Source organism: Girardinichthys multiradiatus, chromosome 1 (assembly GCF_021462225.1).
Source record: "Girardinichthys multiradiatus isolate DD_20200921_A chromosome 1, DD_fGirMul_XY1, whole genome shotgun sequence".
Taxonomy (NCBI): Eukaryota; Metazoa; Chordata; class Actinopteri; order Cyprinodontiformes; family Goodeidae; genus Girardinichthys; species Girardinichthys multiradiatus.
In genome coordinates this window covers 16777214-16797047 of record NC_061794.1, presented here as the reverse complement: position 1 = coordinate 16797047, position 19834 = coordinate 16777214, and the positions used below count along the sequence as shown (strand labels likewise).

The 19834-nt window shown below is 40.0% G+C and overlaps 1 protein-coding gene across 2 annotated transcripts in view; it reads right to left on the bottom strand.

Annotated features, from left to right (window-relative positions):
• Window positions 1-3645: 3645 nt before the first annotated feature.
• Window positions 3646-19834, bottom strand: part of celsr3 (cadherin, EGF LAG seven-pass G-type receptor 3) — a 148055-nt gene continuing 131866 nt past the window's right edge. For both annotated transcript variants that reach the window (XM_047368701.1, XM_047368709.1), the window contains 3 exons: window positions 17553-17741; window positions 9178-10237; window positions 3646-7607 (listed from right to left, as the gene is read on the bottom strand). In XM_047368701.1, coding sequence (XP_047224657.1) covers window positions 7580-7607; window positions 9178-10237; window positions 17553-17741 — 1277 coding nt within the window. In that variant the 3' untranslated portion in view covers window positions 3646-7579. The remainder of the gene's footprint in view (window positions 7608-9177; window positions 10238-17552; window positions 17742-19834) is intronic.

Below are 19834 nucleotides of genomic sequence, written 5' to 3'. Positions count from 1 at the left end.
TCTTTCTTTCTTTCTTTCTTTCTTTCTTTCTTTCTTTCTTTCTTTCTTTCTTTCTTTCTTTCTTTCTTTCTTTCTTTCTTTCTTTCTTTCTTTCTTTCTTTCTTTCTTTCTTTCTTTCTTTCTTTCTTTCTTTCTTTCTTTCTTTCTTTCTTTCTTTCTTTCTTTCTTTCTTTCTTTCTTTCTTTCTTTCTTTCTTTCTTTCTTTCTTTCTTTCTTTCTTACTTACTTACTTACTTACTTACTTACTTACTTACTTAGAACTGATGCTGGGATTGGAATATACAGGTTTGTTTATAAGGCAGCTGGTTCTGTCCCAGCTGACCTGCTCTGCCAAACAGAACAGAACTCTTAGTTGTTACAAAGCTATTCAGAATAATCCAGAGTGAATGTGGGACTAATACAAAATGCAAAAGAATGTTGTAAAGTAAAAAAAAAATATTAGCTTACTTTGTACAATGCACTGTAACCACAACAATATTGCTTATCTTATTTTTACACAATGGCATTGTTATTATTATTATTATTTTTTAGGCAAACATGTTTCATTATTTTCTCTCAAGGTAAAGTATTCCTTACAGTTACTTTAACTGATGTATTCAGTTTACTATGAATTCAATGGTGATCTCTAATTTCACATCATCACATTCATATGGAGCATGCCAATATGTGTGTATTTAGATTTTGCTGTTAAAATCAACATGTGTTGGTGCATAATGTAATTTTCATAAACACATGAATGCATAATAAACTTCTCTGCCAAGACTTGTCATTTTCCTTGTGTGACTGTGTTAAACCATTCTGTAATCATATAATATGCCACCGTCTGGCATTAGTTACACTTATTAGTCACAACAGAATTGCTAATATTGGCTGTTTCTACGTCAGTTGTTTGACTGACTTAAGGTCAAGACAACAACAAGAGTCCTTTGTAGACAACATGAAAATCTGTAGCATTTACTCAAACAGAACTATTATTATTGTTATATTTGAGGTAGGCTTCACATAATATTAAGATTTTTCTTTAATGGAACTAATAGACCTCTGTTGGGCTAAAAATACCTAAACAAACACAAGTTAAAATAGTTAAATGTGCCTTATTGTTCCATACAAATGTTCTTAGAGCACTGTGGAGGTTATTGTTGTCCATTAGCATGAAGTTAGGTTTAGCACAGAAAATGCTCACACTTGTTTTATAAACAGTAATGTCTGAAGTACTCTAGAAAAGTGTATTTCTGAGCTGGTCACAGAACATAGCCAGCTTTTTCAACAATCCAACATTGTTGGGTTCTCTGATTGGAAGTTCGTGACTTGATGTGTCTCCATGGCTGCCTCTGGAGTGCTATGCTTGATGATTTTGGTTTATTCTAGATACCCTTCCACTAAACTCACATTTGGGATTGTCTCCTTATTCCTATAGAATATTTCTGGTCTTACTATATTTCTTGTTTTTAAATACATTTCCATGATACTTTTTTGTCCTTTTTTTGTCTCAACAATGTTTTTTGTTTTTTTTAAATAAAGAAGCAAACAAGAACTACACTTTCGAAAATAAAGTGGACTGTGCAGCAGCCGTGTCTAACTCAAAGATAGAAGTAAAACAATGTGTTGCATTTTAAGAGGCTGCAGTGGAACCATGCCACAGCCAGGTGCTCTTGGCCCTTGTCTTGCTGTTTCACCATGGCAACGCTTATTTGTTCAAGGTGAAACCAAGCCCCAGCTGCAATACTGAACGGCTATACATACGTACTGCTTGCATAATATAAAATATAAATAAATATCAGGAAGGTTCTTCCTACCCCCTGTCATGACTCCCCTTTACTCCCCCCAAATTTGGACCCCACCCCACACTTTGAAAAAAAGGGTTATGTGTCTAACCAGGTCATCAGCAGCACAGGAGCACCACAGGGGACTGTACTTGCACCATACATTTTCACTCTGTACACCTCAGACTTCCAGTACAAGACAGACTCCTGTCATCTGCACAAATACTCAGATGATACTGCAGTTGTAGGGTGGATCAACAAGCTGATAAAGAAGGCTGGCTCTGTTCTGGCGACTCCTCTGGAGATCATTGTGCAAAGAGGAGTTCTTCATAAAATGAAGAACATTATGGAGAACACTGAGCATCCTCTTCATCAGACTGCTGTACAACAACAGAGTGTCTTTTAGTCAGAGGATTCTTTAGATCTGCTGTAAGACAGACCACTGCAGGAGATCCTTCCTGCCCACAGCCATCAGCATCTACAACGGCTCTGTGAAGAAACTTGCTTAATATGAGCTATAACATTTAATTTCCCTTTGGGATATATAAAGTATTTTTTATTAATTGAATTGACTTCCTGCTATAAAACCACCTTTTGCTGCCAGCACATTTGTCATCCTTTACAAGTATGTCTCTACCAGCTTTGCACATCTAGAGATTACTATTTCTGTCCTTTACAAAACAGCCTCAGAGCAGTGGAGTGTCTGAACATCTTTGTTCAAGTCTTGTCACATATTCTCAATTGGATTTTGGTCTGGGCCATTGTGATGCATACATGTGCCATAATCCAGTCTGTTCCATTGTAGCTCTACTTGTATGTTTAGGTAATTGTCCTGCTGAAATGTAAACCTCCACCCCAGTGTTAGATCTTTAGCCTCTAACAGGTTTCCTTTAAGGGTTGCCTTGTATTTAACTACATTCATCTTCTCTATCAACGCTGTCCAGCTTCCCTGTGTATTACATTCACACAGCATGATGTACGATGTTAGTAGTTCTTTGGCCCTTGTTGCAATTTGCTTGTAGGCCAAACATTTCAGATATGTAAAGGATGTGCCTCAAAGCTGTCCTTTCCCACCTGAGCTGTGCATTTCTGCAGCTAGTTATTATGAGTTTTATGACTGATTCTCTGATTGATGCTCACCTCATCTGTCCGGACAGTTTACGAAGATGGCCTTGTAGGTTTGCAGTTAAACTACAATTTTTCCATTGTCAGATGATGGATAGAAGAGTCCTCTATTGGATGTTTAGGTCACTTCTTTATAACCTAACTCTGCTTTAACATTTTCCACAACTGTATCCCAAGACCTTGTGGTGTGTTTCTTGGTCTTTATGATGACGTTTGCTTAATGATGTTCTCTAACAAACCTCTGAGGCCTTCACAGAGCACCTGGATTTATACTGAGATTAAACTACAATAATTATGTAACTTCTGAAGGCAACTGGTGGCACTGGATCTGATTTAGGAGTATCAGAGTAAAGGGGCTGAATACAATTTCTATTTAAGAAAAGTTGTAAATTCAGTACTATTTTCCATCCGTTTTACAATTACGTACTACTTTATGTGGGTGAGTCAAATAAAATGTGAAAACAATTGAATGTGGTACAAGTTATTTTTCAAAGCACTGTAACAGCTGCTGATATAAATGGTGATATTGTGTCAGAGAGCATCCGCCCTGAGCTGACTGTATTACGCTGGCAGCTGAGCATGTCTCTGACTGTGACAGAGCACTTTGAGAGTCAAAACAAGCCACAGAGAATCACCTCCTGTCACTTTGTTTCCTCTGGTTGCTGCTTTACTCCTTAAAATGTTTTCATGAAAATGAAAACAGCAAAGTACTTTCTGTCGCACAGAAAGACGGAATATAAACACACACACAGTCTGGTAGGAATCCCTCATTTTTTTTAATGTCCAACATTTCTCTTGTTACTGTGAAAACGGGAACAGCTGTTTCCGTCCCGATGGCAGGGCAGAAGGCATCTCATAATGAACACACAAGCCAACAAATACAATCTCTCATTATTCCTCCACCTTTATCTGCCATTCCTTCCCTCTTGTTTTCCTTTTCCAGAACACATGACAATGTTGTAGACTCAAATTTGTCTTCTCTGGCTTTTGTTGAATGGCTCCTATTGGTTCAAACCAAATTATCCTGGATTTGAAGCTTTTTCTTGTTCTTTCACTATTACTTATAGGTGGATACAGTGTCAAAGCAGACAAATAACCAGTTATGTGCAGATTTCATATGAAGCATAGCTGCAAGAGTAAACCACACATTCATCATATGTAAGTGTGCCATTTAAAGAAGATAAATGTACCTTAAATTCACTATGGTCTGTTGGTTTTGGCAGAGTCTTCCAGCTACCATTCCTCTGCCTTGCATCAGATTTTAATTTGCTGTTTACATATAAACTTTTATTTGAACACATTTCCTGTTGTTTATCCCTTAGGAATTTGTGGACTTGAGAGACTTGCATCATAATTAACAATAAATAAAAGTTAAAATGTGTAATGTGTAAGAATAGGGAATGTTTGGATTAAAAGAAAACAGTCTTGATTAGAAATTAACTTTCATATAAAAAAATGGTCAGATAAATCATTCATACAATGTTAATAAATTATCACTAAATAAAATAGATCTCATGTCATTACAATTTGAGAAAAAGATAAAACGGAGAGGAGAATTATAGTTTTTAGGTGTACTGCTCCTTTAAGAAACTGACAGGTGGCATTCCTTCTGCAGGAACATTTTTGGCAATAATGCTGTCAGGATCAGGTTTGTTGTCACTTTCTGGGGAGACGGGGCTGACAGAGCTGCAGTCAGAGCAGGAAAATATGCACTTGCTTGTGATGTGTGTCTTTATTTCCACTGTCGGCATGTCCCTCCTCTTTTCTGTCTTTCTGTCTATTTCTGTCTCCGTGACGAGTGCTGTCCACACCTTCCTCCCCGTGGCTATGTGTTTTACAACACAGTCATGGTTACTGACCCAGTTTATTCTCCTACTCACTACATCTAGCTTTATAACTTTTGCTCTCTTATCTGTCCATTCTGTTGGATTTGATCACACTTGTGTTTTTGTATCTACTTCTTGTTTTCATGGTTTGCAACTATATTTTTGTGGAACATATTGCTCCTTCAGACAAACATCTGCCAGATTGTTTTAAATTAATAATACTTTTTTGTTTTAAAAAACACAGTGAGACCTTTATTTTTATACATAGCTCTGAAGATGTGTTTTTGCCTTAAAGGGATAGTTCAGGATTGAAAGATTATTGGCAGTTACTATCTTCTGATGTCAACTCTTTTGTCATTATCATTTAGTATAAACTAAAATTAGCTGGTTCTGGAGGCCACAGCTAAAAGCTATTCTGAAAAGAACTAAACGCAAGTGGATCTTTACCATCTTAAACATCTCAAATCTCAAAAATGTGAAAGCAGTGCATATCAAAAACCTATGATTAATCATGTTTCCTCTCTATTTGTGTGTTTGGGGAGTTTCAGTTCAGATTAACTGCTGAACACAAAATTAAGTTGTTTTAAAAGCAAAAATACTGTTGTTAATTTTATTTTACAGATTTTTACTCTGACCAGAAACAATTTAAATGTTCCATTCTCAGTCCACACAGGAAGATCACTGGTGGCGCACCACCTCCTCCCTCCACTTTCTGTATAAATAATCATCGCTTTTTGTGCAAATATCCACCAAATGCAAACTGGACTGATGTTTAATGATTCATTGATTAATAGTGATTGTTAACTTGAGCCATCAGGACTAGCTTACATGGATTTATACTAACTGAAGACCCAGAGTTATGTACTGCATGTGAAATAATAACTGCTTATAACCTTTTAACTGATCCTCACTTCATAAAATCCTGAACTATCCCTTTAAAGCCTGAACTCCATGCTTTTGCCAGCATCTAAGTGAAAGAAACAGCAGCTCATTCAGATACCTACCACTAAAGAAAAAAAAAAACACATGGTTTGAGTGCTGACATTGCTGACATCTCATCTTCCCTTTTGTTAGCTAATACACAGCAGCAGGAGCTTTGGCTGATCTCAAATAATACTTCATCTCCATTAAATCTCCAGATGGTTGGAAAAGACAATCTGTCTGAAAGTGTTTTAGTAGCAAACACTTTATCTCAGCGCATGACGAACATTTTGGAGCCTAATTAGATTTTGAAAAAGTGCTTCCTGTCTGGAATATTTCCCGTTAAGGAGAGTCTGGTAGAGAAAAGATGCTGTGAGCAAATATATTCAGGTATACATTACCCTGCATCCAAGCTTTCATCTCTTCAATAAATGTTTGAGCACACTGGGATTCAACAATATTGTTATCTTTTTTCTTTTGTCACATCTAAATCAAAATCAGATGCACAGTACACAGTGAAATAAAATGCCAAACAGCTGTTTGTATTGTAGTGTAGAACTAAGGCCTCAGTAACAAAACATTTTGGTTTATATTTGTGGCAAAATATATGTAAAAAAATTATAGCTATAGGAAAAGTGGATTATTTCCATAGTCTTCACACCCTATGGAAGGCATTTTCATAGCTGAAAAAAGGATAAAATAATGCTTCACACTGATTCATGTCCCTTTGGCTTAGGTTTGCACAAGAGCCTTCTGCTCAAGAAGCTTTTACAAATGAGTTTCCTGGTTGCTGCTGGAGAGATTCAGCTGCTCCTGTGGTGCACCTCGAGGCAGGTTGAGTCATGATGCATCAAAGTGTAAAGGATACCTTGAGGGGTTCTTAAAAGTGGTTGTTACTCGATCTGGCCCCATGGGGAGAGGCAGATGGCAAGATCAACTTCCACCCACCAGGTTTTTATAACTCTGATGATATTTTCCTGTTACATCAGTGGACTGATAGGGTCTGGTTCAGACAGCACCAGGTGCAACAGAGAAAGATGACAAGGTCACGATTATATACATCAGATCACAAAACAGTACAATCTCCAATCTCTCACAGCAGACACCACCTTCAACAGTTGAACAACCAGCTTTGAATCAAATGTGTTGTTTGCAATCTTTCTTTGCACAATCATCTTGCTCCATCAGTTGTCCTCTCCTAAAATATTCCTTTCTCTGTTTACAATCACTTCTTGATACTTTGATATTATCCCTTCAACCACGTCTTTCCCTAATCTCATCAGATACTCTATTGCCGGATCCATGTCATTTTACGTAAAGTTCAAAGGTTTGAGGAAAACATTCTAAGGGAAATGTATTTCTGGGGAGAAATTTGAAGATTTTTTTTTTACTGTGCAGAGGAAATTTCCTCCCTCAGGAACACACAAGACAGCACTCGCTTCAACCTCATTCACAACCTCACACGGATATGACTGCGTTAAAAAAAAGAAACATCACAAGATATTTTTTCACCTTCAATGAAAAAGATAAAAAATGTATAAAAAGGCTATTTACAGACACGTTTTTTCTTCTGTTTTGACAGGTCTTGTCAGATTTAGGTCATGTGTGTTTAACATCTGAGGAGTGCTTTCAATTTGTTATCTTCCTTTTTGTCTAACTGTTCTCAGTAGAATTAGGTAGTTGATTCACTGTCCATAGAGCCATAGAATGTGAGTAGCAGGACTTAAAAACTTGATATACACAAAACGTCCCACTCACAAACTTCCTTTTTTGTCACAACCTGTTTTGTCTGAAAATGTTGTTTTCGTCAATCTTCATCTTATTTGGCTCCTCTGACTCAATTTGTTTCTATTTCCAAGGTTGTCCCTTCAGTTCAGGCTCATTCACGACCTTTGAGCTTGTCCCAGCACTGTTGCAATGCATTAATAGACGCGGAGGCTGTCATCAAGACTGTCCTTCGCTTCTGTGGGCTCTGAGGTAAAAGAAAAAGATAAGTGACATCAGTAAGTTTATGTGCCAGTGCTCCCAATTCAGATTTATTACAACAAAATGCAAAATGATAACTTATAAAAGGCTATTTTTTGATTTAAGCAAGATTGTGTGTGCTACTTCTGTCATGTGCAATACTGGCAGCACACGGCCTTGAGGACAATTTTAGTTTGACGAATCAAGTTCACAGCTACTAGGTGCCAGGCTAACTGCCACCAAGACTCAAGCGAACAGTTATTAAGGGCGTTTTCACATCTATAGTTCGTTTACTTTGGTCCAAATATGTTGTGAGGTTTGTAAACTTGTAACTTTTTGCGGTGGTTCAGTTTCTTTTCACACAAAGAAAACTCCGAACGTACCAATAGTTGCTACAAACCACGTGAGATTGTTTGGTATGTTTATTGGTATGATGTGTCCAGGGTGGAAATACCAAACATAAATACAGGAAGCAGATGCTGTCTTCTGAGCTAGTTAAAAACACAGAGATTTTAATCATATAATTAGTGTGTTTCTGGGTATTATTTTAGGCAAAATGATCTTAGAAGCATTCCAAATGATTTTGAGATGTCTTAAAAGTTGCATGGTGCTTCATGCATGCCACCATCGTTGTTATTATTATTATTAATTTATTTACTCCACATCCCACAATGCAACGCAAACCTGGCTACAAGAAGGTGCTTGGCTCAAGCTTGCAGCGTATACCTATTAGCTGTGTTGAATCAAGGTTGGATCACATTCACGCCATAAATGAACCAAGCTAGAGCTCCTATGGAACTGTACCTTCTCCAAACAGTCTCAGTACGGTTGTTTTGGTCCGCACCCTAGTGTGGTTGCTGTGTTCACATTTACACAAACAAACTACACCAAAGGAGGAAACAAACAAGAGTTCATTTTAAACCAACACCTCAAGTGTGAAGAAACCTTAATGTCAAGCTAACAGCTACTAAGAGTCAAGCAACCAGATACTTATTGCGGTCTTTGAGTTGTCTTAGGAGTTGGAATTTAAAATTGGGAATAACATTCCACCTGAACTGAGGGCGTTCTGGTTACAAGTCACAAAACAGTAGAATTTGCTTTGGTGCTAATAATAATTAGTTTAAGTTGATAACAATATATTTCTCTGTTTTATACATTCAAACACAAGGGAACCATGTTGTAAAATATGTTTTTCACACCAGTAGCCTATGTGACACTGGTTTATTGAGCTACAAGCCATCAAAACTGCATGGTTTGTAATTTATACTGGCAACTTTTATTAAATTCTATGTGCGTGCAGCCATATTGAATTCACAGGTTTGCTCAGCAAACTCTGACTTTCCAAGTTGGAATTCTGACTTAACTGGGTGTCCTTGTTATTTGTCTGACTGCCTGGAAGATCTGATCTAACATTTACTCAAATTCAAGCAAACAGCCACATAGAGACAAGCTAACAGCTTGACAAGTTATCTGAAAAAGAAAAATACTTCAGGATAATATAAGGTAAAATTAGAGCAGAACATGAACACAGAAGGATGTGGGTGTTAGCTGAGTATGACGCACCCAGACCAACTTACTCTGAGTCAGGAGACACTTCCGATATGCTGTGAGAAGTGGTAGACTGGGGTGGGGAAGGGGAAGGTCCATGGATGGAACCATTAGGGCCAGGGTTAGAGGCAGCAGGAGGAGTCAGGACAGAGGAACTAAAGGATGCCAGGATAGAGGACAAAATGTCCAGCTGTTCACTGGACGGCTGTCTAACCAGAGGGTTTGGATTTGAACCTGCAGACTGGGGGACAGTCTGACCAGGGTACCTACATGAAGGGGCAGAGTCCAGACGTCCTCTGACATGAGCTGGAGGAGATAGCTGTTCTTGTTGTGGCTCCTCTGAGATTGGGGGAGGAGGAGAGGCAGATAAAGGCTGGTCGGGGTGTGAGGGCTGCCGGGGGGGTAGACTACGAAGCCACTCCCGACATGGCTGAACCTGAACTCCCACCCCGTTGGCTTCCAACTGCTCCCTCGACCTACTACTCATCAGAGCCCCTCCAAGGTGCTCTCGTGAAGCCTGTCGCCGAGTTAATGTGTTCAACTGGGACCTGGACCCACTAAGGTATTCCTCCATCCCAGCTCCAACAGCTCCCCCATTTCCACTCAAGTCCTCTCTTGAAGCATGGAAGCTGGTGGCATGATGGTTGTCCAGTCTGTCCCTGGATCCTGACAAGTTTTCCCTGGATGATGAGACTCGTTGGTGATCCAGGCCCCCCAGCCCTGCTCCGAGTCCCAACCCTAGATCTCTCCTCCTAGGCAGGAGATCCAGGTTATCCCTGGAACCCCGGGAGTCCAGACGCTCCCTTGAACCCCCAACTGTCTGTCGTCCAAGGGGATCCCTGGACAGCTGCCTCCTGGCAAGTGAGTCCAGGTGCTCCCTTGAGGAGTAGCGGGAAGCTGGTTGGGAGAGAGAACCAGAACCTCCAGTAGCACCGGCTGTGGCAGAGTACATGCGACCATAGGAAGCTGCTGGAACACCTCGGTGTCCAAGTGTAGAGGTTCGGTACCAGTTGAGCTCACTAGGCACTCGGCCCATGGTGGAAAGACCCTGGAGTGCAGGTTGACAACCAAGGCGATTTTTCAGGATACCTGCAAAAGAAAATAGGAAACTAAGAATGAACTATAAAGTCATAAGCTGAGAAGACAAAGCAAAGAGAGGAAATTCATAGAGTACAAAATTAAAATGATTAAAAGAGGCAGACAACAATGCTACTTTTAACATTTTAAGTCTGCCTTCAGCCACTGTTAAAGTGGTATGAATCATAATACCACATCTGTTCCCTTTCAGTCAATTCACTCAGTACAACACATGAAGTATGGGATATCACGCCCCTGCATGTCCTGGCTGAAACCACCTCTAATCACACCTTCTGGGCAAATGATGCGATGACGACAAGTGACAGGCCCCGCCTGCACTATATACCAATCTATCATCACATCATTACTCAATTCATATGCTCTTCAGCTCACTACGAACACCTCTCGGAGTCAGGATAGCTAGCTGCTGCTTTTTAGATTTGTGTTTTGTGAGGCTACTTGGAGTTAGCTTAACTGCTTTTTTTGGAGTTAGCCACTGCTGCCGGCTGGTAGTTGTTTTTGGCCTCGAAGCATTAATTTCAAGTATTCCGGTCTGTCTTTTGTGGCTCGAGATGAGCACAAAGCTAACATAAGAGAAGCAGAAATCCTCAGTTCATCCCTGTCCTCAGGGGTGCAGCTTCTCACTTCATGACAAGGACCAGCACAGTGCTTCTCCTCTCCCCTGTCTGGGGATTGTTCATGCTCTGCTGGCAGTTTCGTCGTTCAGGATACTCGGTTACATCCAACAAGACGAGTGAGGATACCTTTTCTCTCTTGGCACCATACAGACAAAATTTCAGCTCAGGAAGAAACAGACTAAAGGACTGCACTGCATTATTCCCAGATGTGATATGGGACCCAAATCCAGCTCGGGCCGTACCACCACCCCAACCAAAGAGGGTGGCGTGGCCCACGAGCTTGAGCCCCCAGCCAGAAGGCCTGGAGCAAGTGTCTTCCTAAAGGGACTTCAGGGACAGGACGTCCCAGAGGAAGAAGATACAGTCCACCTAGCTGTTGAACTAAAACTGCAGAGGCCTCAGGAGGAGGAAGACATGCTCACCATTTTTCCACGGCCACCCAAAAGGTGTTTTGATGTTGTTGTTTTGGGGTCCTGTTCCTAAGAGGCACTGTGTTCCCCCCACACAGTCTCCCAAGCACAATTACCCCACTCACGCAATGTTTGCACCTACAGCTCCCAGTTTGTGCGCATAAAATGTTTCTGCAGGCAACAGTCAAATGAGGGTGCACCTATCTTGCATGTCGAGAGGGGGCTCCACCTTCCCGCCAACAGTGCTGCAGGCAACACACCTTCCCCTCTGTGGCGCATGCACACTCCAATCTTGGGTGGAGAAAGCCATTTGTGTGGGTCACCGCTTACAGTTTTGCTGGAGACAGCCCTGTTTTATTGGTGTGGTATACACGGCGGTCAGGGTTAAGATAAGGAGATATTCAATTCAATTCAGTTTTATTTATATAGCGCCAATTCACAACACATGTTGTCTCAAGGCACTTCACAACAGTCAGGTACATACATTCCAATTAATCCTAACAATTGAACAGTGCAGTCGCAGTTAGCTTTTTATTCAAATTGGATAAAAAGTTTTTCTATCTAAGGAAACCCAGCAGATTGCATCCAGTCAGTGACTTGCAGCATTAACTCCTCCCGGATGAGCATGTAGAGACAGTGGACAGTCACTGGCGTTGACTTTGCAGCAATCCCTCATACTGAGCATGCATGTAGCGACAGCGGAGAGGAAAAACTCCCTTTTAACAGGAAGAAACCTCCAGCAGAACCAGGCTCAGTGTGAGCAGCCATCTGCCACGACCGACTGGGGGTTTGAGAGAACAGAGCAGAGACACAAAGAGAACAAAGAAGCACTGATCCAGAAGTACTTTCTATGGGAAGGAAAAGTAAATGTTAATGGATGTAGCTCCTTTAGTCGTTTCACCTAGAAAGAAAGAACAGATAAACTCTGAGCCAGTTTTCAAGGTTGGAGTCTGAAAGAGAGCACGTATAATTAGTTACTGTAAAAGCTCAGTCAATTTCCATGTCTAGGAGAGAGAAAGGGTTAAACACTAAAAGACAGGGCTATGTGGATCATCGGTAGAGGGTGAGCATTAAGTTGTTGCCAGCAGAAGCTCGGACGATTCCCCTCTCCAGAAAGGTGTCACAGGTAGACACAGAGTCAGGCCAGGTGTAGCTTCTAGGAAGAGAAAAGAGAGAACAAAGTTAAAAGCTGAAATAACAGCAAACAATGCAAAATTGGAGAGTAGTGTGAGAATGTAGCGAAGAGGGTGAAAGTGGTCGTTATGTCCTCCAGCAGCCTAAGCCTATAGCAACATAACTACACCAACAGGGAGGGAAGAAGACGGAGGTAAAAAATAAGGAAGATAGCTCAGGATAAACTAAGCCACTCTAACTATAAGCTTTATCAAAAAGGAACGTTTTAATCCTAGCCTTAAAAGTAGACAGGGTGTCTGCCTCACGGACTAAAACTGGGAGCTGGTTCCACAGGAGAGGAGCCTGATAACTAAAGGATCTGCCTCCCATTCTACTTCTAGAGACTCTAGGAACCACCAGTAAACCTGCAGTCTGACAACGAAGTGCTCTGTTAGGAACATATGGAACAATCAGATCTCTGATGTATGACGGTGCTAGATCATTATGGGCTTTATATGTGAGGAGGAGAATTTTAAATTATATTCTGGATTTAACAGGGAGCCAATGAAGGGAAGCTAAAATAGGAGAAATATGATCTCTCTTTTTAATTTTCATCAGAACTCTTGCTGCAGCATTTTGAATCAGCTGAAGGCTTTTAACTGCATTTAGTGGACATCCTGTTAGTAAAGAATTACAATAGTCCAGCCTTGAAGTAACAAATGCATGGACTAGTTTTTCAACGTCAATCCTGGATAGGATATTTCTAATTTTGGCAATGTTACGGAGGTGAAAGAAGAAAATCCTAGAAACCTGTTTAATATGGGATTTAAATGACATGTCCTGCTCAAAAATAACACCAAGGTTTTTTACTTTATTATCAGAGGTCAATTTAATGCCATCCAGGTTAAGTGATTGACTAAGCAATTTCTTTTTTAAAGACTCCGGTCCAAAGATGACAACTTTTGTCTTGTCTGAATTTAGAAGAAAAAATTTAAAGTCATCCAAGTTTTTATATCTTCAAGACATGCTTGTAGTCTATCTAAATGGTTGGGCTCATCAGGATTCATGGATAAGTAAAGCTGAGTATCATCAGCATAACAGTGAAAATTTATCCTATGCTGCCTGATAATTTGACCTTTTGGAAGCATATATATAGTAAAGAGAATTGGCTCAAGTACTGAGCCCTGTGGTACTCCACAATTAACCCTGGAGTTTAAAGATGATTTATCATTTATATGAACATACTGGAATCTGTCAGACAGATAAGATTTAAACCAGCCTAGCGCTGTTCCCCTGATCCCTACAGCATATTCCAGCCTTTCTAAGAGAATTTTGTGATCGACTGTATCAAATGCAGCACTGAGATCTAACAGAACCAGAACAGACACAAGTCCATTATCTGAGGCCATAAGAATATCATTAGTGACTTTCAGCAGAGCTGTTTCAGTGCTATGATGAGCTCTGAAGCCTGACTGAAACTCTTCAAACAGGTCATTGCTGTATAAATGCTCACACATTTGATTAGCAACAATTTTCTCAAGAATTTTAGATAAGAATGGAAGATTGGATATAGGTCTGTAATTATTCAAGTCATCTCGATCAAGCGAAGGTTTCTTAAGTAAAGGTTTAATTACAGCTAACTTAAAAGCCTGTGGTACATATCCATTTACTAAAGATATATTAATCATATCTAAAATGGGGCTGGTAATCAGAGGGAACACTTCCTTAAATAATTTGGTTGGGATTGGGTCTAACATACAAGTTGAAGGTTTAGATGAAGCTAATATTTCTGATAACTCAGGAAGCTTCACAGGATCAAAACAGTCCAATCAATTTTATTTAAGAAGAATCCCATAAAGTCATGGCTGCTAAGAACTAAGGGAATGGATGGCTCAACAGAGCTATGACTCTGTGTAAGTTTAGCAACTGTACTAAAGAGAAACCTAGGATTATTCTTGTTCTCTTCTATTAATGATGAGAAATAAGCTGTTCTGGCGAAGTGTCTTTTTATACAACAGTAGGCTATTTTTCCAGATTAAGTAGGAATTCTCTAGATGTGTAGAGCATCATTTTCTCTCCAATTTTCTAACATTGTGCTTTAAAGTACGCAGCTCTGAATTAAACTAAGGAGCTAGCCTCCTATTAATGATTACCTTCTTTTTCAAGGGGGCTGCATTGTCTAATGCATCACGCAATGATGAAGAAACACTATGAACAAAAGAATCAATTTGTGAAGGGGCAGAAACAGAATTATTGCCCTCCACTGTGCTTTTCAGTGATAATGAGGAAATTAAAAGTGGAACAGATTATTTAAAGGTTGTTACAGCATCGCCTGATAATGATCTACTATAATAAAAATTTCTTTCAGGTGTGGAGTACTCGGTTAAATTAAACTCAAAGGTTATTAAGAAATGGTCAGACAGGACAGGGTTATGAGAGAATGTTGTTATGTCTTTACACTCAATGCCATATGTCAGCACAAGGTCCAGAGAATGAAGACAAAGGTGGGTAGGTTTGTCGATAAATATGTGGTTCCTGCTTCAGAAGTTAACAAAAGTTGGTAAAGCCGTTATAAGGGGCCGGGCTTCATTTGATCTTGGACTTGAGAGTTTTGAACCAATACCTCCAAATGTACAAATTCAAAACGCTAACACTCAACCATCTTCTGAATGCCATCAACCTGGGTGATTGAGATGCTACTATAGACCTGACAGATGCTTACTTTCACGTAACAATACACCTGAACCACAGACAGTTTCTTAGATTTGCTTTCAAGCGCATAGTCTACGAGTACCTTGTACTTCCTTTCGGCCTGTCTCTGGCGCCTCCCACTTTTACAAAATGTGTGGAGGCATTGCTAGCATCACATAGAGAAACAGGCACCCGTATTTGGACTTATCTGGACTGCTGGGCATTGATAGCCAACTCCTGGCTTGACCCACTCCGTCTGGTTGCATACATCACATCACGGCCATAGAAAGCAAACAATTCACCGATAGGGAGTGTCCTTTTGCAAGGTGGTGTCCACAGGTGCCTCCCGAGAGGGGTGACACCTGTGCAATGGAGTGGCAGTAACATGTTCTGGTGAGAACAGACAACACAGCCGTGATTTCACACATAAACAGACAGTGCAGATTTGCTCTCCAGAGATGGGCCTCTGGAAGAGAATGGAGGCTTCAACCCTCTGTGGAGGCTCAGATATGTTGTCTGTTTGGAAGAGCAGCAGTAGATCTGTTCGCCACCAGGGCCAACACCCACTGCCCTCCATACAGGATCAGAATGTTATGCTGGAGCGGGTGCTTTAGCCCACCCATTGCCTATTGTATTCCTATATACATTTACCCTAGTGAAAATGATACTGCCTGTACTAGAGAGAGTGCGCAAACAAGATCTGTGCTGGATTAGCAGCACCCTGTTGGCTAGTGAAGTCATGGCATGCTGAGATAATCAGCCTTTGGGTCCGTAGACTCAGGCCTGTGATTAAACTTAGCTTCCCTTCCTAGGATCTCACTTTGGTGCTAGAGGCATTTTGTGACCTTCTATTTGAACCTTTGGAGTCAGTAAATATGAAGCTCCTTTCATATAAGGTGGCTTTGCTTCTTATTCTGACAACTTCAAAGCAGGTTGGGGACCTCCATGCTTTGACTGTGAATCCCACCTACACATAATTTTCCCCTGATGGCTCCAAGGTCACCCTGTGACCCAATGCAGCATATCTTCCTAAGGTTATATCTCCAGACTACAGCTAGGACTACAGAGCTCTCTAGTTTTTGTCCACCCCTTTTGCATCTGAGGAGCAAAGGAGGTCACACTCCTTGTGCCCTTTACATGCACTGCACATTTACATTGACCGCACACAGGATGTGATGTTGTGTGATCAGCAGTTTGTGTGTATTGCTAGCCCAACCAAGGGTAAGGCTCTTTCTGGACAGAGCCAGATCCATTGTCAGTACAATGGTTTGGTCTGTTGTACCAAGAGCAGCATAAATAACTGACCTCCAGTAAGTACCTACTCAAAACAAAACATATATCACACATTTTATTTACTTCCACTTCTCAATAGAATGAAACACATTAACATTTGGAATCAGACCGCATTTTCTTCATCTCATTACTTCGGTTGAATTAAACTGCCATGTAAAATTCGGGAGGGAGTGGCCAAGCATTGCGAGCAGCTGAGCGCCACTGACAATGAGAGGAAAAAAAGAAGTGAACAGAGCAAGTAACAGGATACAGAGAAAGAAAGAGAGCAAAAAACAGCAAAAACAAAAAATGTCCAAACAATTTTTGACTGTGGCTGAATTTGCCAGTTCTGATTCATTTAGTAATAATTACCTTGTGGTGACCTGCGGTTTTTCAAGTGGCAAATTGTAATAATTAATATTACTATTCATGATTATTAATTGTATTAACAGTTTGAATATGCCATTTCAACCTGGTTATTTACCAATTATTTAGTACACTGCGTACAGTACTGATAAGGTTCCATCTTTACATTTTACAATATTATTTTTCACTGTAGCTTTGCTGATTCCCCCAAAAACTGCTCTTGAAAAATCTCTCTTTATATTGTCCCCCAACAATGAAATGGAATTTTCGCCCTTGACTCTTCCACTGGCTTATCAAAACCATTTCTCTAGCTTACAACAGCAGGGGTCTCCCAGTGCATCATGGTGTTAGGGCTCACTCCACCATGGGCGTAGTGACCTCCTGGGTCCTGTTTAGAGGGCTGCTCATGAGTGATGTTTGTGCTGTGGCCAGGTGGTCTTTGACACATACATTTGTTCAGTTTCATTGTTTGGATGTGAAGGCCCCTTCTGTGGCTCACTGTTCTTTCTGCTGGGAATGAGGTGCTGCACTAGCATGCTGTACTTGAGCCAGGTTTGATAGCTACTCTGCGGGGTGCTCATACCTGCTGTTTGCTGAAGGATAGAAACAAGTTACAACACATGGCTACCCCACTGCTCAGCTGGGCTCAGTGAAGAGCAGTAGGGTTAGGGTTAATATATGTATGAAAATCAAGCCAGATGCAGATTTCACATAATTATCTTTCAGTGATGCAAATCAGATGCAAGAGAAATAAAAAATCCTCTAATATCTGATTAAATTACATGATGAGAGATAAAACAGTAGAAGAATAAAAGAGTAGTTTTATGTCTCTCCCACCTTTGCGGTGCCTGTGTGGCTGGGTGAGGCCATTCTCGTCTCCGCTGGTGAGCGCTGCATCAAGCTGGTTGTTGTTGGCAGCATCCTTGTTGTAATCCCCCCCCAGGGGGCGCTCTGAGCCCCACTTCTGCAAGGTGTCACATTCATCCAAGGCAGGCCAGTAGGATAGAAGGTCATTGCCATCCAAATCTGTTGCATGCAAATAAAAGAGGCTTCTTTTCAATTACAAATAAATATACCAGGATTATTTCATTTTAGGACCATTTTGTTTTATGTTTTTCAGTTCATATCCTTAAATAAATAAATGATCGCTTTCATGAGTACACTTTTATTATTTCATTATTCAATTTGACATTAGGCATTGTGCTATATTGTTTTTAAACGTGCAGAAAACAATGTAGGTTAGTGACAAATAAAATGCCATGCAAAAGTATTAATAATATTGTAACTTTTTCACTCTTTGTCATAAACTAAAGCACAAATTTTCACTTTTTATTATACAGAGAATTACATAATATCACATCATAACATCAGTTACTATCATTGAACAAACAGCATCGTGAAGACCAAGAAGCACAACAGACAGGTCAGGGAGAAAGGAATGAAAATGGAAACCTACCAAGAGATGGATGTTTACTTAAACCGACCGAACAGATGAGGAGAGCAACAATCAAAAAATCAACCACAAAGCTCATGATAATTCTGGATGAGCCGCAGAAATGCAATGCTCAAGTGAGAGAATTTGTTGAGAGGACAACTATGAGGCGTATACTTCACAAATCTGAACGTTTTGGCCTACACACAAATTGTTATTAACATTACACATCACATTAAACCACACCTACTTTGAAACATAGTAGTGGCAGCATTGTGGTGTGGGAATGGCTTTTTTCAGCATACAGGAAATCTGGTCGGAGTTGATGGAGAAGATGAACGGGGCTAAATACAGGGCAATCATAGAATAAAATCTGTTAGAGACTGCGAAAGACCTGTGACTGGGGCAGAGGTTCACGTTCCGGCAGGACCATTATCCTAAACATACATCCAGAGCTACAATGGTCTGGAGCTTTAATGGCAATGAAAGATCGGCTCTAAAGACCATTGACTGAGTAGGGGGCTGAATACAAATACATGCCATACTTTTTGGATTTTTATTTGCTAAATATTTTAAATATCATATATATTTTCCCTTCTATTTTTAGTTATGCACTAGTTTATGTTGATCTATCACAAAACATACATTCAAGTTTGTATTTGTTACATGGCAAAATGTGAAGAGGTCTGAGGGTATAATAACTTTTACAAAGCACTGAAGCAGTTGTCAGCAAATAAAGTGTGTATGCCTTGTAAATACTTTTAAAGTTCCAGCTGTGCTACATTTTAGATTACTGTATATAACTTATGAACAGACATGTCTGTAATACGGACAATGAAGTCAATCAGATATTCACATTGTCTTGTTTATTAACGTTGAAATAAATTCAGTATCAATAAGCTGTTATAATGAATCTACAAAAACAAGAAGCGAACTGAACTTTGGATTTGAAGGAATGCTAATTTGACATTTCTGCTGTTCTTTAGTTATTCCTGTTAGTCTCTGCTCATAAAATAAAGTTGTAGTAATCTACTTTGTTTTCTTCTTTTAATTTATTGGACACTAAAGGTTTGCCTATCCTTGGACATTCTCCTCATCATTGTCTTAATCTGCAGTGATGGGAGGTTAACTGCTGTTCAGCTGACAGGTTCTGGCATATTATGGTCCTTCAGGGGTTATTGCTTTGTCATAGTCAATGGAATCTCTTAAGATTGTGACTGTTCACTTAAAAAAGCCAGCTGTCTCAGCACTGCTCTTTAAATTGACTGCAGTGATTTATTGATCAGAACCGGCTGGCCTCTTGCTCTCAGCTATTCAACATACAGCTGTGTTCTTGTTTTAACTGGAATAAAGTTCAACTGATTAACAAACATCTTATTAGGCTAAAATCTCAGTAGTTATATAGATTTATTGATTTGAACATATCTGGCCTTTCGAATGAGCGGTTTAAGCGTGACATTTATATCACCAATTTTCAAGTGCATAGAAAATGATATAAGTTAATGAGTATCAGAAAGAGGAAGGTACTCAATACTGACAACTAGCTCTTGTTTTAGGTGTTTGATGTTGTGACAATCCAGGCTACATGTTTTCAGCATTTGACTTTTAGTTCTATTAGATAACTAGTGAAAAGAATTTTCTGATCCCGGGAAGTTGTTCGAACATTTTGCGTGGATGTTACTGTTTC